The 21633-nt window shown below is 33.4% G+C and overlaps 1 protein-coding gene across 1 annotated transcript; it reads right to left on the minus strand.

Moving 5' to 3' along the window:
* Window positions 1-797: 797 nt before the first annotated feature.
* LOC130654538 (arginine-glutamic acid dipeptide repeats protein-like) lies at window positions 798-13042 on the minus strand. The gene is made up of 19 exons (XM_057457148.1): window positions 12775-13042; window positions 11208-11430; window positions 9827-9897; window positions 7600-7705; window positions 7422-7515; window positions 6863-6970; window positions 6722-6770; window positions 5403-5486; window positions 5128-5286; window positions 4950-5048; window positions 4720-4800; window positions 4486-4633; window positions 4197-4266; window positions 4089-4120; window positions 3760-4005; window positions 3595-3674; window positions 3424-3513; window positions 2794-3183; window positions 798-2694 (listed from the first exon to the last, which is right to left on the minus strand). Exons 2-19 carry the CDS (start codon window positions 11320-11322, stop codon window positions 1057-1059), a joined length of 3660 nt encoding a protein of 1219 aa, XP_057313131.1. The 5' UTR covers window positions 11323-11430; window positions 12775-13042; the 3' UTR covers window positions 798-1056.
* Between the last annotated feature and the right edge of the window lie 8591 nt (window positions 13043-21633).

Raw genomic sequence — 21633 nt, forward strand, 5'->3', positions numbered from 1 at the left:
TTCGCTATGAAAATGGACCAAATTTTTTCGTAAAGCTCAATTTTTTCAACTCCTGAATGACAACATTTTGAGTAGGTGACGAAAATTGCCACCGGTAAATAGTTAAGGCTGTCTGTGGTATTATATTGATCAGTGTAGCTTTGTTAGGATATAATTAACTTTTTATCGTTATAAAGGTGGCAATAGATTGATAGGTTCGATTTATGCTTTATTTCGATAAAAAGTTTAAAAACAATATATTTACGTCATAGATCAAGAAAGATCAAGCAGTGTTGTTTTGATGTTTGCATCGCATTTTACTCGCGTGAGAAAAAATCAAAAAGTTTAGGTAAGATCAAGACAGACGAGTTGGCCCTGCAACCGGGCTGGCTCGGCTTTCATTTAAACAACATCTAATTCGCATGCTAATTCTTAACTAACTCGTACACGAATAACATGCGAACGCAACATTTTCACATGTTCACACCAAAAATATAATTCTTATTGCATACAAATAAGATGCGAATTCGCATTAGAATAACATTCGCACTGTTGTGAACCTGGCTGTCGACAGGAGTGTGCAATAAAAAAAAAGACAGCGGTAAAGACAATACTTGATGAAACATTTCTTGCTAAACATGTTGTTTCGTAGCATTTATGGTTGTAACTGCAGTATCTTGTCATATCTTGTCTAGTGTTCTTTAATTTGAGATAAGCATTTTTCTTTATGTACAAAAACAAATAAACAAACAAAAAGCAAGGTTCTTTTTATTGGTTTAATATTCTAAGAAATTTCACGCAAATATAAACAATAAATACAAATTTACAAAAAAAAGATATCTTTTTCGTTCACCAAACATCTGCTAGGTTTACCTTGGATTAGATTAAACGTATATTAATGGTTTAAACGAAACAAGAAAGGGAAGCGCAGATTAATCCTTATCGATATTTTAAATCTTACGCTAATTAAACTAATTGTACAAACAACGGAGGTTGAGAAAAAATAACTAAAAAAGAATGTACTTAAAACGCACAAAAATTAGAAAATCGGCTACCTACATATATATAAAAAGTTTATTAATCATCTGAAAGATCAATGGTTTCAGGTTTAAAATGACCAAAAATACTTGGTCGTTCGTGGCGTCCACGATCTGGAAATCTTTCCGCGTGCGCGATACGTTCCATGTGCGCTATTCGTTCTCGTTCAGCACGTTCATGACTGTAGCGAACAGGATCGTGCAAGTTTCGATTGTGGATAGGTCGAGGTTCGTGCACTCTACGCATGGTATCCATAAAATGGCTAGCGTAAGGAGAATGTATATCAGGAGGTCTAAAGGACATGGGGGGACGATCTATTGCTGAGACATGTTCTCCTCCTTTCATCTTTAATGATTCTATATGATCACGCGGTGGCAATTCACGTGGTGGCAATTCGCGCGGTGGCAATTCACGCGATGAAATCTCGCGCGCTTGATGCAAGTGACGAAAATGTTTTTCATGTTCAATAAGTCTCATATGTTCAAGGTGTGCTTGCTTTTCACGCTCAGAATGAACGAGTAGCAGCTTCTCGTTTATATGTTTTTCATGCTCACTTCTCAGTTCGTGAGGATGTCTTGATGGTTGTGGCATACCATGGGGACTCAGTTCTGGGGCTTGGGCATGTATCTGTCCAGTATGTGCATTCATTCGACCATGTTGTGAAGGGTGGCGCTGCTTTAACCAAAAGTAATATGCAACTGGATCAGTCGGCACACTTGAAGGCTCGTGTGGTATACTTGGACTAATAGCTTCTTCTCGTATTGGTAAATGACTTTCCCTTGACGAAGGAATGTGGTGTCGAGATAAAGACTCCCGAAAATGAGGATCGTGATGCATAACTATATCAGAGTATTGCTTTAACTCGTTATATTCCCTGCTGCGAGAACGTGGTCGATGGGGTACAGCAGTAGGTGAAGGTTGGCGCACTGGGTGCGGTGGTGCACGTTCGTGACGCTCAAATAGAGCAGATTCAGAAGGGGGTTGTCCTCCTCTGTATTTGATTTCATCTGGGTGCACATGTAGGTGTGTATGGGTATGCAAATGAGAGTGTAACTGAGGTTGAAAATGTGGCAAGCCAGTCACCGGATCAATAGTCGGTCTCTCGATTGCCGGCACTCTATCCACCCCCATGCCTTCCATATTTGCTGGAATGCTAGGTACACGAGATAGACCATCTAAACCAGCGGGAACACTAGGTGCACGAGATAAACCATCTAAACTAGTTGGAACACTAGACACGCGGGGGATTCCTTCAATAGTTGGAACATGACTTGATATATAACCACGCCCATTTGGAGGTATTCTATAATCTCGAGGAGTATCTGCTGGCCTCTGAGTGAATGGGTGCGCAGGATGTGGTTGAGCTCCTTGTAACGGGTGGATGGCGTGAGGTGACCGATGGTCTGTCGGGCGATCCATTGTCTTAAACATGTGTTCAAATTTATTGGAATGCTCCATAAATTCCCTAGGATCCCTTGGGCTAATGGAGCGATGACCATGTACTTCTGGAGGAACATGGAAATTGCTGTTCCAAAATCGATGCGAATTCTGCTGAGCTTGAATTAAACATCGCATGGTTTCGTAGTGGGAAGTAATTTGTGCTGGCTGATGGGGTGTAGGAGAAGCTTCTCTTCGTCTATTTATTTCACGTTCGCGGTACTCATCGCGTCTCTTTGCCTAACAAAAGAAAAACGCATTTTGGTAAAAGATACTAAAAAACAACGAACAGTAACTGATCAATTTGGGATGATGTTTTTAGCAAATGAATAACTTTACCTCTACGTCAGGGTTGCGTTGTTTCTTCGGTCGCTTGTGCACATATATTCGCTCGCACCTTGAGCATGAACTGTCCGCTTCTGTTTCATTGTGTTTAAATCTCTCTATCACCTTTTTGTTCAGTTCGATATCATCGGGGACATCTGGGGAAGAGGGTGGAGAAGCTTCTTTATATGCTTCCATTGGCGGATCGAGCTCTTCAGTTTTAATAGGAACGAATGTATTTTGGGTGTTTGCATCTTGTACATTTTGAATATCACTCCCATTGTTTTGTTGCTGTTGATGAGGAAGTGGAGAATGAGACCTAGAGCTTTCCGTGGAAGCTTGGTTGTTACTGTCTGGTCGACTGCTACTTTCGGTGCTGTCTCCTTCAGATTCATCATCTGCATCCTAAATGACAACATTGAGGAAAAGGGGCTGTTCAAAACTTTCTATACAAGTTTAAATTTAATTGAAAGGGTTCTACTATGAATTCTTAAGACTTGATTTTTAAAGCTAGCTTACATCTTTCTCCAATCAGATCTATGTTTCGAAAAGAGAAATCTTATGCGTGGGAAATTTGTAAAAAAAGATTCTAGCAAACGTAGGTCATACGGGGTGACAGTGCTAATGCTGTTAAAATGCGACTACCTCGTCCGACTCCTTGCGCTGTATACGCGACTTTTTAGAATCTTGATTATCGTCACTATCTCTGCTGTTTTTACGTTTGGAACCATTCGTCTAAATTAAAAATGCAGGTGTTGGTTAGACATAGATACACTTGTATATGTTTTTTGAGCAACGAAAGAGTTGTTTATGTACCTTTGTTTCGGCATCGTCTTTTTCTGACGAATTATCGCGACAGTTTTGTGGGGTGACTTGTTTTCGTGAACTAATTTTAACTAAAAAAAGAAAATATTATTTATGTTAAATACAACACACAAAAGGAAAAAAATAATACAAATAAATATTGTCTTTAAAAAATACCTTCAGCATTTTGTCGGCTTCTTGTAGAATTTGCAAACACTGGAGTTGACGATCGTCTTGTGCGCATGCGCCTCTTGTTAACATCTTCATCAAGATTTTCAAAAGCCGCTTTGTAGATGAAAGAAGGTGGTTCCCTTTTGTCTTCTTGCTTCAACGCTCTCATATGACCATACCTCTTAAAATGCATGCGGCAGGAATAACATAACAAAACCTTGGGTTTACCAGCATGATGCCAATTGGGAGATTCTAAATAAAAACACAGTGTTGAACGTATGACGGTATTGGTGATTGGAACGAGTGGGAAGGAAAAATATAGAAACAATTCTAACCTGTCGTGTAACAATGTCTGCAAGCATACAAACTAAAACACAACAACAATGGAATAAAACTCACGCATTACTACTTTATAAGTTCATAAAATCTAAACAAAAAAATACCTAAAGTTTCTTGCATTCTCACTTTCATCACTATCCATACATTCGTTTTCACTGCAAGAACTCAAGTCCACTAAAATAAAATAAAAAGTCATTAATAGGTATTCACAAACAAAAATATCTAATTAAAGAATACATCTACTAATTCTGACAGTAGCTATCTCAACACTTTCCCTCATCAACCTCTGAATTTTTTCCACATTATAGTTCAAAAACTCCAGCAAATGTTTTAGTCCCCTGAGTGTTGGAATTAGACACGTGTACTGTATTATTGTGATGACATGCAACTTACAAAATTCTGACGCTTCCGCTGTTTTCGGTTTAGTTGTCCTTGTTTTTCTTGATTGGACATGGTTTCTTCGACCTCCTCGTTTATGTGGACGAGAAGTTATGGCTGAGGCGGTTTTCTTCCATATGTAATAATACTGCACTAGCTCGCTCTACAGAAGACATAAAATTTGTAGAAAATTAACAACTAAATAGAAACTGCACGTATGCTAGGGAAATATTTTAAAATCCGCCTTACCGTTGTTCTATCAGGTAGTAACTCCTTTCGAATCTTGTGGAACGTCTTTCCGTATGATCTAAGACCTCGCATAAACTTTTTCTACAGAAACGAGAAATAAAATTTCGTGTTTTAGAGTATCTAACTATTGCGTCATCCCAAATTTAATCGGATAAAATCACGGATTACAATTGTAAAGCAGTTCTAAATATGAGAAAGCAACTTTTTCTATTGTTTATAAGTATACACACCCTTTCGTCATCTGTCATGGGTAAAGTTGTGACTTTTGGTGATGGGGCGCGAATTAATTCCTGCAGAGCTTCGGAGATATTGTATCTATTTTTATGCAACTAAAATAAAACAAGAAACTTGTTGTAAATGTTTTAACAACAAAGCGTGACATGAAAGTGAAAAATAAACAACTCTTACGGTGTCATACGAATAAGCAATAGTCTGATCTTCCGACACTGTACTGTTTTTCTCAGGACAAGCGTCTTGGTCATTGCAGAAACCATTAAATGACGTGATGCTACGAGCCGCCCGCAAGTAAACCATTAATTTTGATTTTGGTATGGAGGGATCCCAAACCTGAAAAAAGTAAATAAATTTTGATTAAAATCAGTGATTTATATCCATGTCGAATTGATCTGTCACCAATTTTTTTTGTATAATTACAAACAAAATTAGAAAATGCATTTCCTCACCAGTTCCTCTTTGTATGTATCGTAAAGTTCTTTCAAGTCACTTTTTTTTCTTTTGGAAAGAGGAATGCATTCAGGAAGGCAAGCCTATAGTAAATGTACAAAGAGATTTTTGACATAAAGTTGTAAAAGAATAAAGAGAACTTCCCGAAGGGCTTATACGTACATTTATGATATGTCAAAATATCTTATAAACTGTGCAATTTTAAAATGTGATTTATGTGGTAAATAAGCCGAAAGAAAAGTGTTATAATACGTAAATTATTTATTTACTAAAAAGCCATAAACCATTTAAACATTTATGTTTAACAAGTTCTATTAATATTTATATGCACAGTTTGATTGACGACATGAAAGTTAAAATTAAACCCATTATTGCACAGCTGAGCACGGTTGATCAAAAAAATATGAATTTTAATCATCTATGCTAACTTCCTTTCAAAGGACTTCCTTTACAGAAATTGATAAAAGTAACTTAATGTTTTTGTGATATTGTTACATGAGGTACATGTGCTTCTTTCACATGTATGTAATAACATTGAACTACAAAAAGTCTTAGGGCGTCCTTAGATTTTCACAATTTAAAATTTAAAATGTTGATTAATAAATTTTTTATCAATTTTATATTCAAAGAAAGCCATCACATGTCGACGGAAATTATGATCAATGAAAGATTAGAAGTGTTGTCATGGTTTTTTTCTTGTGTCAAAAAACAACAACAATGTATTGTAACGAGAGTACGTGCTGTGAGTGCAGAAGCAATTGAGATCGAATTTTAACCCAGTCACAACAATTAATCCATTCTGTTTAATATCAAGATGCAAATAGGAATGAAGTCTTAGTTATTTGTCAAGTGATTGCTGCGCTTGTTTCTGTCGCTCAAACTGAAACTTTATTTAGGGACCCTTATGGTACCAAAGAAACTTTAGGGTGCCTTACAGTACCAAGAACAAAATAATTGCTACATACTAACTGGGAGTAGAATTCTCAAGTTGCTAATATTTATGACTCAAATTATTTTGTACTTTAATAATAGTTCAAAATTTCATGTGTATTCTTATCGACATTGTAATGATAAGCTTTTCACTAACTTGTAATTAAAACATTGAATTATAACACGTTTTTTTGTATAGAATATATTAGGTTTTATGATAAACATGATTTAATGTCGTTAAAAACTCCTCCTTTGTGTTTATTTTGATAAATGATGAAGTATTGATATAACAGCTGATTAACAGTTACTAACAATTGTTTACTTATTGCAAGATAAAGTTGTAAAAACAAGGTTTAATCAAACAAGTCGCATTAAAACATTTTCTTACCTGATGACTGACTCCTATTCTAATCTCGCCTTTTGCATTAGCCATTCTTCTAAACATTAAAAAATATAAAAAAAATACTAAAAATATGATAAAATATTAAAAAATGGTAAAAACAGTATGCTTAAGTGAACAAAAACATACCTAGACTCAGGATTGTAACGAAGTATATAAAACCAATTATCTTCTTCGGATATGTAGCTCAATACATTTTCCTTCACATCTGAGAAAGCACGACAATTAACATGTCCCCTAAAAAAATCATTCCACAAATTACTTAATGATCAACTACAGACTTTGCATTTTGACTATTTTAAAAAGAACATACAAAGGCTACCTTGGGGCCTATATTTTTTTGAGAGTTATGGAGTGGATGTTACAAAAAAAACCTATATATAATGGTCATTTTATTTGCAGTGATTGCCACATGAATTTGTTTAGAAATTCCCTGTTTACATTTCCTGATTTACCACAAGTGAAACTAATCATTAAATTTAGAACATTTGTAAAGATTTTCTTTTACAATAAAAAATATGAAAGATATCTGCAAAAAGGTCAAACTCAGATGTTGAATATTCTACTTTAAAAAGGAAAAGATTGATTTGGTTGCTTTAAAGAGGTTACGCAGCTTCATAGAGCAGGTCATCAGGTTCTATACATGGTATTATATAAAACAATATGGTCAAAATGAGGTTAAACTAACCTGAGTGCAGAAGCTGGATATACATCAATGGCATCTGATATAAAGAGCTCTCTGCTTTTTACAACAGGGTTATCCAAAATATTATCATTTGAACCTAGTAACAGGAAGTACAAAAACATTGCAAAGAATGAAATTTGGGGTTTAAAACAAGCCTTAAACACATTAAACAATATAGTACCATTTTCTGCACTTCTGTCTTGTAAAAGTAACTGGTAAACTGAAGTTGGTATTTCGCAGGGACGATAAAACCATATTACATCTACCGTAATATTATCTTTCTTGCTCTAAAGAATTTTTAACATGTAAAAGGTGAAATACATTTTCGACAAAGCAGGTATTTCTATTTATTGCAAAAACAATACATGCAGAAAACCTTTCATAAAAGTGCTTAAAATCTTAGAGACCCATACATACAGTAACAGACCTTTAATAACACTTAAATTGGTGATGACATATTTTGATGTTTGTAAACAAAAAATTGTCAGCTGGATACTATCACCAATGACACTTAAAAAGTCTATAAAACTTTAAAAGGCATCTTTAGAAATTAGGGGTTTTAATTACAGTTGTGAAGAAGCTATATTACTCAAGCATTATACATACTATAATTATATATTTCATAGATGTTCAAATATGTGAATTTTGGTTTGGATTGTTTGCTTTGTGGTTAAAAATGAAATGATTCAACAGTTAATAAAAAAAAAGAGTAATTCTCATTTTCATTTTTCAAAACATAATGACCACAAAGGTTATAAAGAGTAAAGACGCAAGAATCTTAATCCCATTAACTGTCAAACCTGACGCAACAGCATACCTCACAAAAAGTCACTTAAAACATGTACCTTGGTCCGCATACCCTTATAAATTTCAATAAACCTCCGGGACTAAAACAGGTCACTTCAGACATCGTTATACCGATTTTGGGGACATCCAATTTGAGTGCCCAAAATAGGAAAAAACGGTTCCAGACCTTGTAGGTTCACTTTAAAATATTAACTGTTTAATACAAACAAATTGAGTTTCTTATTTTCTGAAAAGGTTGACAGACAATTTAGGGGATTACTGACGCCCAAAGTAATTTCCTGGATTAACCCCTGAACCTTATCCTAAGTTTTTTTTACATTTTAGTTTAAACTTCTATCAAAATTTGTAATGTTTTTAAAAACATTTTTTAATTTGTGATGCAATTTTCTTTCATGCCTTTTAAAAGGCAACATGTCATGGACTAAAAAAAATGCAAAAAACATCTAAATTTTTAAATGCCATAATGAATATCTGCTTTGGCAAGGAAAGAAAATTAAAAACATAGTATATAGGGACTTTTTTTTAGGAAGATAAAGTTTTCTCCAGCAGAAAAAAACAGGTCGAGCTAATATAAAGAACTTGGAAAGTGGTCTAAAAATCTTTTTTTGAAAAATCTTTATTGGTTTTTAAAATGCTAATTATGCGAAATTATGACAACCCTCAAAAAACAATTACTATGTAATAAATTCATGTAAACATTTTCTTAATATCAAACTGAATGGGTGAAAACATATTTACATTATCACATGCGTTGATAAATATTTACAGCACCCCATTTATAGCAAAATACACAATGTCATGCATAATTAGCACAACATTTTTATCAATAATCTTGAGAATCAGCTAAGGTTTTTTCAAGAAAATAGAAGGAATAGTAGACAACTTCTTTAACTCTTGCATATGAAATCAATACCCCTTTTATCTTTTGTATTTTCAGATTTTTTCCTTTAAATTTTTATGCAGAAGATATGTTTGTGGATAAAAATATGTTTATTTCTCTATTATAACAGCATGCAATTCTAATTAAAGTGAATCCACTACTACTGGCTTATAACGCATATCTTGACATTAGATAATCAGGGCTTGAACACTTACAAAATACAATATTTTAAAAAGTAGAATATATTACGTTTGTTTTTACGTTTGTTTGCTGTTGTTTTTTAATATTTATCCAGTAGTTATTAATTGGTTTGATTTAAATGAAAATTTGGTTGGACATGAAAAAAGTATTTAAAATGAAAAGAACAGAGATAAGGTAACACATTTTGATCATAACAAAAACGATACATTAAAACTATTTTTAATTGTATTATAAGTTCTTACAAACAAAAAGTGATCAAAATGATTCTAGCCTCTATGACAATTGTCATTGTAAGCCGGAAGTCAATCATTGTGAATATTTTGAACATCAAACAAAAGGTTCTAATTAATTTCTTAATGGATATCTAATTAAAATCAAGTTAATAAGTCAGGGTCATTATTGCTGCCAATCTCTAGGCAATCATTTTTGGTTAGAATTGCATAATTGACACACTAAAAGTGGCCACAAATTTTACTGTCGGCATTCTTGTCATATATACAAAGAATAATAAAAAACTTACCCTTTTAAAATCTCTTATTGAACAAATATAATAGGGCATATCAGGACGCTGGCTTTCAATATAAACAGTGTCTAAAATAACAAAAATGTCAAACAATAATCAATAGGCTGAGTATACAAAACTCTGTGTGGTTTCGTCACTGTAAACCACAGGTTTGAATAAAAATGAGGTCTGAAAACCACAAAACTCACAAAAGTCATGTGTCATTTTATTTCTCAGGTTTTAAAAACTACTTTCTTATAACAGGTGTTAAAACTACATATACTTTTTTCCCTATCAATGTATGAATTATATAAAGCACCTTTTTGCATGAAATGAATAATATTTTATAAAAGAACATCCTAGGTATCCCTTGGCAACATCACTGGGAAACTTTTTATGCCATGGAGATATGTTGAAGGAACAAAAAAACTAAGAAATTAGTTTTTTGACTATAAACAATCTATTTTAAGAATTATGATAAAAACCATCGACTACAAAAAAGGAGGAATGTATATCTACGTAATTCGAACATCTCCTTCTTTTCAACAGTTATGTCAATAATTTCTTAAGGACCTGGTTTCCATGTACTTCATTACATAAAAATTTCTCAGCTGTGTTCTACTTGTATGACGTTGATCAAGGTCCGGTTACAAAAGCTTGGCATGCATACTTAATTACTGATCAAACTCGTGAAAATGTTATTTCGTGTGCAGCTTGAAAAATTAAGTTGAATCCAATATATGCATATAAAAAATCTTTTTTCTCTGAACAGAATGGAATTAATCATAAAAAGTCGCGACTTAACAAATGGGCAAGAAAAACAATTATATTTGTTTCTTATCAGGGTTATTTAAAATGACGTCTGCAATTGTTTTAAATAAAACATGTTCACAATATTACACTAAGTGTTGAATATTCCCATGAAATTCGGAAAGTTTAGTAAGAGCGTAGATATCAAAACTATACGGCGAACGATTAAATGACGCGTCTTTATTAAAAACGGCGTACAAAAATTTTGTGAATAAACTAAGATGACCTTAACAAGATTTATTAAAAAAAAAAAAACAGCCAAACTCATATGAACAAAACTTTTATTTTCAGATAACTTTAAAACTGAAGTTATTATTAAATACATTTTTGCATATGGAAAACCAATGCTTTAACACGTAAAAAACCCACTTTGTTTTGTCGTTGCTTTAAAAAAAAATTCAACACAATATTTACATCAGTGCACATTTTCTTCGTTGTTCTTAATTTTTTTTTTTTTTTTTTTGAGCTTTGTTCTCTTTTTATTATATTTATAAATATTGTAAACCCTGGCTGCATGTTCAAAACTAACATAAACAAAAAAAAATGAGAAAAAAGTTTTTTTATTTTTTATAGGTAATAAAAAAATTACCGTTTATGTGGTACACATTTTTTCCATCTGAATAGGTTGTTATTTCTTCGTCCCTTTTTTCTGTTGACTTTCTCGAACCATTTTGTTGTTGTTGCTGTTCAACTTGTTCCGTCATTTCGTCGGTAAATTCCAAATCAACTTGAGCTTCTGAATTTCAATTTTTCTAGTGTACAACATTAACGGGTTTTATGTCCACACGTTCTTTCAAAACATTTATCTTTTCCTATGAATAATAGAAGACCTATCAATAAGTTTATTTATAATGTTCAAATTATGCTGGAACAAAGTAAGTAAAAATAATAATCAAAGGTTAATAATAAAAATAAAAGTTGATGATATTACTGATAAAAAAAATGTGACATTAAACCCATGTTTTTACTAGCATTGCTCGTAAAAACATAATTTTAAAACGTTCTTCCATGCGATATCCACGGGAAACACGCACACAAATGTCAAAACTCATTAACGAAAATAATCGCTTTGTTTAAATATGACTTATGCAAAAAAAACTCTAATACAAAACAAAGTCGACAAGCTTGCGGTAATTTAAATCGCCAGAGGGTTTAAGATCAAAAAATATTTTCATTTCGTCTGAAAGCATAATTTTCTGTATAGATTCCTCCTCACACAAAACTATAAATAAATTATTTCTAAAGGTTTTTCAACTCGACGTGAAGAACCAGTAAACATGCCAGCGCTACTCATAAAAGCGTAAACAATGAATTCAGCAAACATTATTCGCAACAAGAGTTGATCGGTCGACCAATATGCACGATAATAAAAACCAGGTCACGAGACGTCTTTGTTATTGATTTGAGTGATAGTATGACGTGTGCCATGTTATTTATACAAACCGAATGCTTTTATAGGAAAGTGGGAAACCCTAAAAAATGCTTGATTTTTTTGTATGATCTTTTCAGAAATCCACTTTATACTTAAATCTGTTATGCTAAGAATTATCAACAGGCAAAAACAGCGAACAAAGTGGGGAAAGTGAGCTTTTTCTGTAAACTTATTCACATGAAGTACAGGAACATGCACACTTCACTGTGAATTCTACTCGAGTTCAAGTGAGTTAAAATTTTCTTAGTTTAAAATCTTCGTGGAATAAAGTGCCCACTGAAAGCAATGTCAATTGAATTACCTGAAGTATTTTTCTGCAACAGAATAAAAACTTAAATGGGCTAAACCTCGTTCCTTAAAAATCAACATGAAGAACCCCAGTACTGTGAATAAAAAACAGAATTAAAACTTGTTATCAAAACATTGAATTATAGCTATAAACAAGCTGGGTGAGAGGAGGCAGTCTATAACCTTGCCACATAGAGTTGCATTACAAAACTTCATGTTTACACGAAGACGAAATGATGAAGGTAAAAGTTTGGCCAGCTAGCTATCCAGCAGCCAGCTATGTAGGTTATATATTTAACTAAAAAAATAATGCTTGTAAGAACTTGAATTTTCTTTATAAATTCAAACATTGTAGCTAGCTAGGCACACATAACCAAGTCAGGCAAGTTTTTTCCCTCTAAAACATAAAATAAATTATACAAAAACATAAACTTACCGCATAATCTTTTTCTTTTTAAAGCACCAATGTGAAGTAAAAATCTTGAGTAATTCCACAAGAAAATCACAACTTTTGGGCATAGAATCTCTTAACTCGTGCTGTTCGTTCAGCATCAACATTAAATTCTATTCCATTTAACAGGTCGCTTTGAATTCGATTGTCTATTGTTTAAAAATTAACGAAAATTGTTTCAACACAAAGAATAAACATTAAATTTATAGAAAAGTAGCACGCGGGTTATAGGTTACGCATGGTTAAGCACACTATGATGTTATGAAGCACAACAGCTATTCTGAAAGGTTGATAAAACGTGAAATTTATGTAACAAGAAACTAAAAGCGTACAGATTCTCGTTTACGAATAATCAAAAAGCCAATTAAGTTTATATTTCCATGATGTAACATTAATAAAACACCCTCCTTCGCTGCGTTTGTCTCAAGTGGTCGCTAAGGCCTAGATTACACTTAAATCAACATTTGATTCAAAGTAGTACGGATTATATTTTTCGGAAAACGCTTTGCCTTTTTTTCTTTCTAACTCTTCACGAAGACAAGACTTTTCTGTTTCTTCTAATTTTAGCAAAAAACACTGGAAACTCATCAGAAGTATTTAAAAAACATTCTTAGAAACATTAATGCAATCAAGTGTAAAACACAAGAGTCAACATTTTGCAGTGAAATTACTTGCGAATAAAAGACCTGGAACGTGTAAATTTTGACTTAGGCTAAATTTTCTTTTTTTTGAAGAAATTTGGGTTGACATTGTCCTTTTGTTCTTAACTAAAAATACCACACTTTTTAAATGGAACTTTTTAACTCTAAAGCTATATTTACACAACCTCATTTTTAGGCGCGGAAATGCAAGAAATGTGTTAATTACTGCGTTTCCGTGAAGCTTGGCTTCCAGCTGGCGCTACTTCGAGTTAAGCAGGTGCGATAATTGGAGTTCAGGTTTTAACGCCTAGCAATCCCGCTAACACGCGGGGGAAAAAAGGTTTCCTAGATTATATATTAATTCACAAGATTATATATTATTTTTGCACAAGATGGTGATATTCATATATTCTCCTGCTTTTGCACAAAATTCACGGATACGAAATCTAGGCCGCTTTTTTCTTTAATTTAAGCTTAATAATTATCACCCTCTTATTGGCGCTTTCAATTTTACGAGTTTTTACTTGGCGCAAATTTGGAGAAAAACGCCTTAAAGAATCAGGCTATATTGCTGGAACATCTCCTGTTTTTATTTTCTTCTATATCTTGCAGCTTTTTTTGACAAAACCAAAATTCTTAAGCTCCTTCCCAGGGTCCTTTTTACTTTTTGATTAACAGCAAAACAAACTTTTTAATTAACAATTATCCATTATCAAAAAGTGAAAAAGAGCCCTGGGGGACAAGGTTGCCAAAATTTTAATAATCTCAAATTTCATACAGGAAAGAAATAACCTGCTACAACATGGATATACAATGCTCGTGTTCATTCACAGCCCTGTGTGTTCAAATAGTACAAATTTTGTTACTAGCACCCACTTATTACCCAGGGCGTTAATATTCAACCAATACGTTGCATTTCATTGAGAAGGCGTATCAATTTTTTTTTAATTTATGTCAAATTAGCGTCTCATTTAATTGTTGTATTGATGAATCAAAGGATTAGAATATAAATTTGGATTTCCCAAGCAAAATTAAGTTTTATGACTTACAATCCAACACAAGAGAACGCGGTAGGGTATGTTTACAAGTGAGGGTAATTCTAATAAAACAAGACTTTATTAAGCTCAAATTAATTGATAATATTTACACACATTCTAACTTAGTTGCACTGAATTCAAATCTATTAACCAAAGATTTAAAAAAACATAGACTCGATATTTAAAAAAAAAACATGAATTGGATATAGATATATTAAAAGGATCACCACAGGAACTAGAACAGAAAGTTGTTTACGGTTTGTAATCAATTGCTTGCCAGTTTTCGATAGGGTTTTAGCAGTTAAATTTTTAAAATTATGAACCATAAATAAGTTATTACACGTCTTTTTCAGCCTGATTTTTTCTTTTTTTGATCTAAATAAATAATAAAACACAACTTGCCGTTCTCCATTTGACTCGAAAAAAGAGCCATGAAAAATGTTATAGAAATATTACTGATAAAAACATGCAGAAAAGTTTTTTTTCTAAATTTAAGCCTGTGTCACACTTGTGAGGCAGATGCAGAAGCAAGTGAAGTAAGCATGCGCAGTTAGTGTGAAGCAAGTAGTGAAGCAAGAGGTGAAGTAAGGAGCTCACACTAGCGCAAGAAGATCACTTGCATTCTTTTGTTAAACATGGATGAAGAGGAGTATTTAGTTATGATTTTGGGATATTTGTTGTTGAAAAAACGACGGCGCAAGCAACGAGAAAAACTCTAAATATTTTAAGAAAAGTATGGGTTCGCGAAATTTTTAAGCATCGTGAACAACGTGGTGTTTACCATACGCTGATTCAAGAAGTGTTGCTTGGGACAGAGAATCTTATTTCAAGTTAGAATTTTATATAATTTTTTAGCATAAGTTTGCGGAAAGAATTTGTTTTATATAATAACTTTTGCAGGTATCTTCGAATGTCGCCTGAGTCGTTTCACCTTTTAAATGTTATTGGACCATCGATAGCAAAGAATGATACTCGATTTAGAAAAGCTATTTCTCCTGCTGAACGATTATCTTTAACAATTCATTATCAGGCTCGGAGTCTTTTGAAAGTACAAGAGATTTCTAGAGGTTGCGGTGGTTAAATTTGCTTTAAAAATACAGATAATAATGACGTCTGTAGGTTTAATATGAACAATCTATTCGTATGACGTCATCTAGTTAAACATTCATGATAGCGTGGAAGACTTTATACCACGTAGCTATAATTATATTTTATTTAAACTGTTTTGAAAACTTTTAATAGCGTCCTTTTAAAACATTTATTGTATATGTCATCCATTCAGCTTTGGTTTTTCCTAGATTTTCCGTAGGTTTAAAAAACCGCAGCAGGTACCTTTTATTGTGACTCAACTGCGCAATTTACAAGGTCACTTAAGCAGCCTTATTCGTATCGTGCAATTTGCATGGTAAAACTATTTTAATAAATAGCCAAAGATGATCAAAATCAACTTTGTCTATTCATTAGTTGAGGAGATATTCAGAGGATATAAATCAATCAATCAGATAAAAGCAATTAAATTAATTACCTTTCTTGCGGACCCGGATGGACACAATAGATTGATTAAAATCTTTCCTTTTTATAAAATTTCGCTTTCTGTTACGGGCTATAAAGATGGAACTACTTACGCTTAGCTGATAAAACTTGGCATACTTGTAGAAAGTCTCACATGCCTAAAATAGGTCATTTTTTTAAATTTTGCAATAAATTTGCATATCTGGAGCATTACTGATGATACAGCCTTCCAAATAAGAAATGAATTTTAATGACGTCATTAGGAATGACGTCATATTTGTACGAAAGTTTTTTATTTTAGGGGCTGTTCATATGGAAGTGGGCTGGCCCGGTTGGCCAGGCTGGCTCGGCTGAGCGGAATCTCGCTACTATCAAGAAACACATACGAAATAAAAATGTGTTTACAACCGAGCCGAGATTTCGCTTGCTTTTACCGAGATCTCGGCTTATGGAAGCCCCTGTGCACATTAATATAGTTATCTCGAGTCAACTAGTGTTATCCATGGACAACGTTATTATTGTGCTCAAGGGACACGTATATGTATGAAAGCCCCTGTGCACATTAATATAGTTATCTCGAGTTAACTAGTGTTATCCATGGATAACGTTATTAATGTGCTCAAGGGACACGTATATGTGCACAATAATAGCGTTATCCTGAGATAGCACTAGTTATCTCGAGATAACTAACTATCTCGGGATAGCGTGCCAAATGTCCTCAAGAAAGCGCACAATAATAATCTATCCGCGAATAACGATCGTTATCTTCAGATAGCTCTGCCCGCGTGTATTCAAATTACGAATTTATCAAACCACGAGGTAGACCACGAGGTTAAACGAATTATACAAGAGTCGGCAGTAGTATCTGTCATGGATTCCTGGACAGCTAGTAGTTATCCTGAGCCTACAGTGCAAATTATATCGTAATTGCACTGTGCCGAGTGCAATTATTTCTTAATTGCACTCTAGAATTCTAACTGCACTCTTTAAGGAGCGCCGATAATTTAAATATTTATTTTCTCGCGTTTTATGATAAGTCAAAAAAAGATATCTTTACAATGAATCGAACTAATTATAAATCGGGTAATAAAAAAAACATTGAAATTGACATCCTGTGCTACTCTTACAAAAATAGTTCATTGTATGATTAGCTCGTAATCGAACGTTTACGAGTGCAATTAGGAAATAATCGAACTCGTAATTTTTTTGCTTTTTAAATTTATCCTCGTCCTATCCTAACGGACTCAGAAAATTAAAAGCAAAAAAAAATACTCGTTCGATTATTTCCTAATTGCACTCGTAAACGTGCGATTACATATACTAATTATTTGTGGTTAAAAATTATTTTCTCACAGTATGGGCAGTGCAATGCAAAATTGGAAGAGTTATACTTACTACTACTTACTGTATGATATGAAGGGCGCTAGGCTATTTAATCACGCTAGCAGCCAGGTTACCATCATTAAGGCGCTTTACCTATATGGATGTATCATAGCCTTATAGGGATATATACATTACTCTGGTTATATCATAATTTTGCTTATTTATTTTAAGGATGATGCAGCTTCTTGTTGTTACTTAAAACGCGTTTAAGTTCGAAGAATACGCGTGTAGCTTTATAAACTGGAGATAACACACGTTATACAGAAATTTTCTCTTCTTGAGGACATTTGGCACGCTATCCCGAGTTAGTTATCTCGAGATAACTTGTGCTATCTCAAGACAACGCTATTATTGTGCACATATACGTTTCCCTTGAGCACATTAATAACGTTATCCATGGATAACACTAGTTAACTCGAGATAACTATATTAATGTGCACAGGGGCTTCCATATCGGCTAGCCGGGATGAAAATTTTCCAAATGAACGGGCCGGCCCGGCCAGGCGGGCTGACTCACTTTATTTTTGAGCATGATCAAGATTATTTTATTTGTAGAAAGCATTTTTTTTCTGTGCGGAGAAATGCCAAAAATATTGAAGGTTTAACTTTTTTGTCAATTTATATAACATATGCATTGGAACAATAAATATATAAAAACACTTCAAAAGAATAACAGTATCATCAAATTTTATTGTTGTGTATTAATCGTTGTTTTGACAAAATAATCATTATTTGTAGCTTTTTTATAAAATACATTTTTTTGAAGAACTCCTTATAATTTAAATTTCCTTTAGAACGCCAAATAAAATATATGAACAAACTTTCGTGACTATTTTCAGCCCGCCTAACCGGGCAAGCTGGCCTCATATGAACGTAACAAAATATCAGCCCGCCTAACCGAGCCAGCCCGGTCAACCGGGCCAGCTCGCCTCATATGAACAGCCCATTAAAAGTGAAACACTATTGATGTTCATGTCATTGAACATGTGACACATGTTCAGAATATGGCATTTATAGATGTTCGAGGTAAGGAAAAAAAGATAATGACGTCATTATAATCAGAAATGACGTCAGTTTTTTCGGATCGATATTTCCGTCAAATCTGATCTGTATTTTATCCCTTGGACACTTTATTTTTCTTAGCAACACCCACGAAACCACCACGAACATACATGTAATAAATAATTGAATTTCCGCGCCCGAAGGCGTAGGAAATTCTTTAAAACCGTCGTTTTTTTCTTTCGGAGCATTTTTTGAGAAAAAATCGACCCTGGGATTTCACGTTGGTCCGTCACAGATGTAAACTTCGTACCCAAGCTTCTTAACTACTGGGAAGTCTAGTATTGACGCTTCAGGCCAAAATTGGTATTTGTTTTCGACAAAATTTGGCACAGTTAACAAAAAAAGTATGCTGAACATAATGGTGACATAATAATTTTGATTTTTGTCACCTAAATGTCATTTTAGGCCAAAATTAGTCCAAAAATTAGAACTACTTTATTTTCAACAAAATTTGGAACAGTTAACAAATAAAGTGTGATAAACATGATGGTGACATCAAAATTTTGATTTCTTCTTACCTAAATGTCAATTTAGGCCAAAATTGGTCCAAAAATTAAAACTACTTTATTTTTGACAAATTTTGGCACAGTAAACAAATAAAGTATGCTAAACATGATGGTGACATCAAAATCTTGATTTCTTTTTACCTAAATGTCATTTTAGGCCAAAATTGGTCAAAAAATTAAAACTACTTTATTTTTAGCAAAATTTGGCACAGTAAACAAATAAAGTATGCTAAACATGATGGTGACATCAAAATCTTGATTTCTTGTTAAAATGTCATTTTAGGCCAAAATTGGTCCAAAAATTAAAACTACTTTATTTTTAACAAATTTTGGCACAATTAACAAAAAAAGTATGGTGAACATGATGGTGACATCAAAATTTTGATTTTTGTCACCTAAATGCCATTTTAGGCCAAAATTGGTCCAAAAATTAAAACCACTTCATTTTCGGCTAAATCTGGCACAGTTAACAAATAAAGTATGCTGAAAATGATGATGGTACAAAAGTTTGGCTTTTGTCACCTAAATGTCATTTCAGGCCAAAATTTATCAAAAAATTAAAACTGCTTTATTTTCGACAAAAATTGACACAGTTAATAAAAAAAGTATGCTGAAAATGATGGTCACATCAAAATTTTGATTTTTTGTCAACTAATGCCGTTTAAGACCATAAACGTTTCAATCGCAAGACTTTTAACCATGAATGATAGGCTGCATTTTTTGTTAGCAATTTCTTTTAAAATGTGAGTTTATTATGACACGTTTCGTTTTGTTTGCGTTTGTTGTAAGATATAATGTCACTGATGGGCTTTATCTTCAAAGGTTCATGCACCAAACCCCTTCGAATGTTAGGCACAATAACACAACGAATTAGCAGGTTTTCATCAAATATTTTGGTAGCGCGCGGAAATTCTTAGAGCCCCCAGGGCTTCTTGTTATATAACAAATACAACATCTTACAACACTAAAATTTACAAATAGTCACCCGTGTGTACGAAAAAATGCCATAACTCAAAGTATAACATTTTCCCAAAACATTTTTATTTATTTCAAGTCCCAATAAAAGTTAGGAAAAGCAACAAAATTTCTGCACTCAATTACATGCCGAAAATACGTTATGCTAAAGCCAAAGAGGCCACAGGCAGTTTATGACCCTCTTCCCCCACCTTCCGTCTGATGCTAAAAGGGTTAAATTAGTTAGCTAAGTAAATAAAATATTACTACTGCTACCAAATGTTATTAATAAAAATCTTGTTTCTATACGTTAAGGCATGTGGTATTTTAATGATGGAGTGTAGCTTTGCAAATTACAAGGTAGAGAAGCTCAATCTTGCGCATTGATGGGCGCCATTGGTGCATCCATACGCATGATGTAAACTGACTGTAAAGTCGTGATCGAGTTAACAAGGTGTCCAGATCGCCTTTAAGGGTGAGAATTAAACTCTTATTAACTGCCATTAGATTATTCTACACCGATGCGACGTGATTGCTATGATTTTTGTGCAACTTGCTTGACTTTTAAAAAAATTTTTGAATGAAAAGCTAAAAAAAGTATATCTTAGTATTATCTATTCTGTGATAAATCGAAGATAAGCACACGATGGACGGAAACGACCATAAAACAAGTAGTCGAAGTTCTGCGACACCTTCTTTGTTAAAAGTATTCTGTGATGTAGTTGTGCCTCACACATTTCGGTAATACCAAGATTCATAGACAACTTTTCAAGCACTTTCATTTAAAAAAAGTTTGTGTGTTATTTCACGGAAGGTAAGCTTTAACACACAGGCTTAGAGATATGCTCTTAAGGATGTGATTATATCAGAGGTGGGATTATATCGACGCTTGAAGTTTGTCTAGGGTTGGCGGTTCTACAATTTATAAGGGAATTTTCAAAATAACAAAAAAAGAAATAAACATAGTATTAGGGTACAAGTCGAAGAGCCTTGGAATTTCGGAATTGTCAGCAGACGTATTTTTGTTCTTTTCGGCAAGTTAAGTAGATTTTAAGATTTGAACTTCTCGTTATCACGTTGATGAAATAACCAATTAGCATTCCGCCTAATTTTCTGTCATCTGCCGCAGTAGTTGGGTCAGGTTCAAGGACCACGGCTAATAACATTTCGTGAATAAACAAATTTCGAATTACAATTTTAAAACCAGGCTTGAAATGGTAAAATGTAAACAGATTTATCAAACAATAACAAATTTTAAATAACATTTTGATGTTTATTTAAATGAATATATAGTTTTGCTTGTAAAGTGCATAATTCCGTGTGTTGTAAAAGAAGCGGTTATTTTGAATTATTTGTTAGGCTTTATTTCATGTCGGCACACGGCAAATGTCAAGGTGAATGTCGAGGTGATTTAAAAAAAAAAAAATCTTGCTGAGGCGAATTATCTCTTTGCATATGACATTTTTTTCGAAGTTTATAGAATCCCTCAATCGCCTTAAATCTAGCGTAAATATATGCTGATTATATGGGCGATAGACAGTATTCCTTAAAAGCAAAAATTAAATCATCAATTGGTTGCTGAGCATTGTGCTTATTTACCCTAAAAAGATTTAAAGTACTTTAAATATGAACAAGGTGGCTTGGAAGAAAAAGGTACAAATTTAAATAACAATTTGCCGACGTCAGACACGGAAGTTGAACTTCATGTTGCTGTTTTTGCCGAGGTAAATGAAACAGTATAAAGAAGCA

Source organism: Hydractinia symbiolongicarpus, chromosome 8 (genome assembly GCF_029227915.1).
Source record: "Hydractinia symbiolongicarpus strain clone_291-10 chromosome 8, HSymV2.1, whole genome shotgun sequence".
Classification (NCBI taxonomy): Eukaryota; Metazoa; Cnidaria; class Hydrozoa; order Anthoathecata; family Hydractiniidae; genus Hydractinia; species Hydractinia symbiolongicarpus.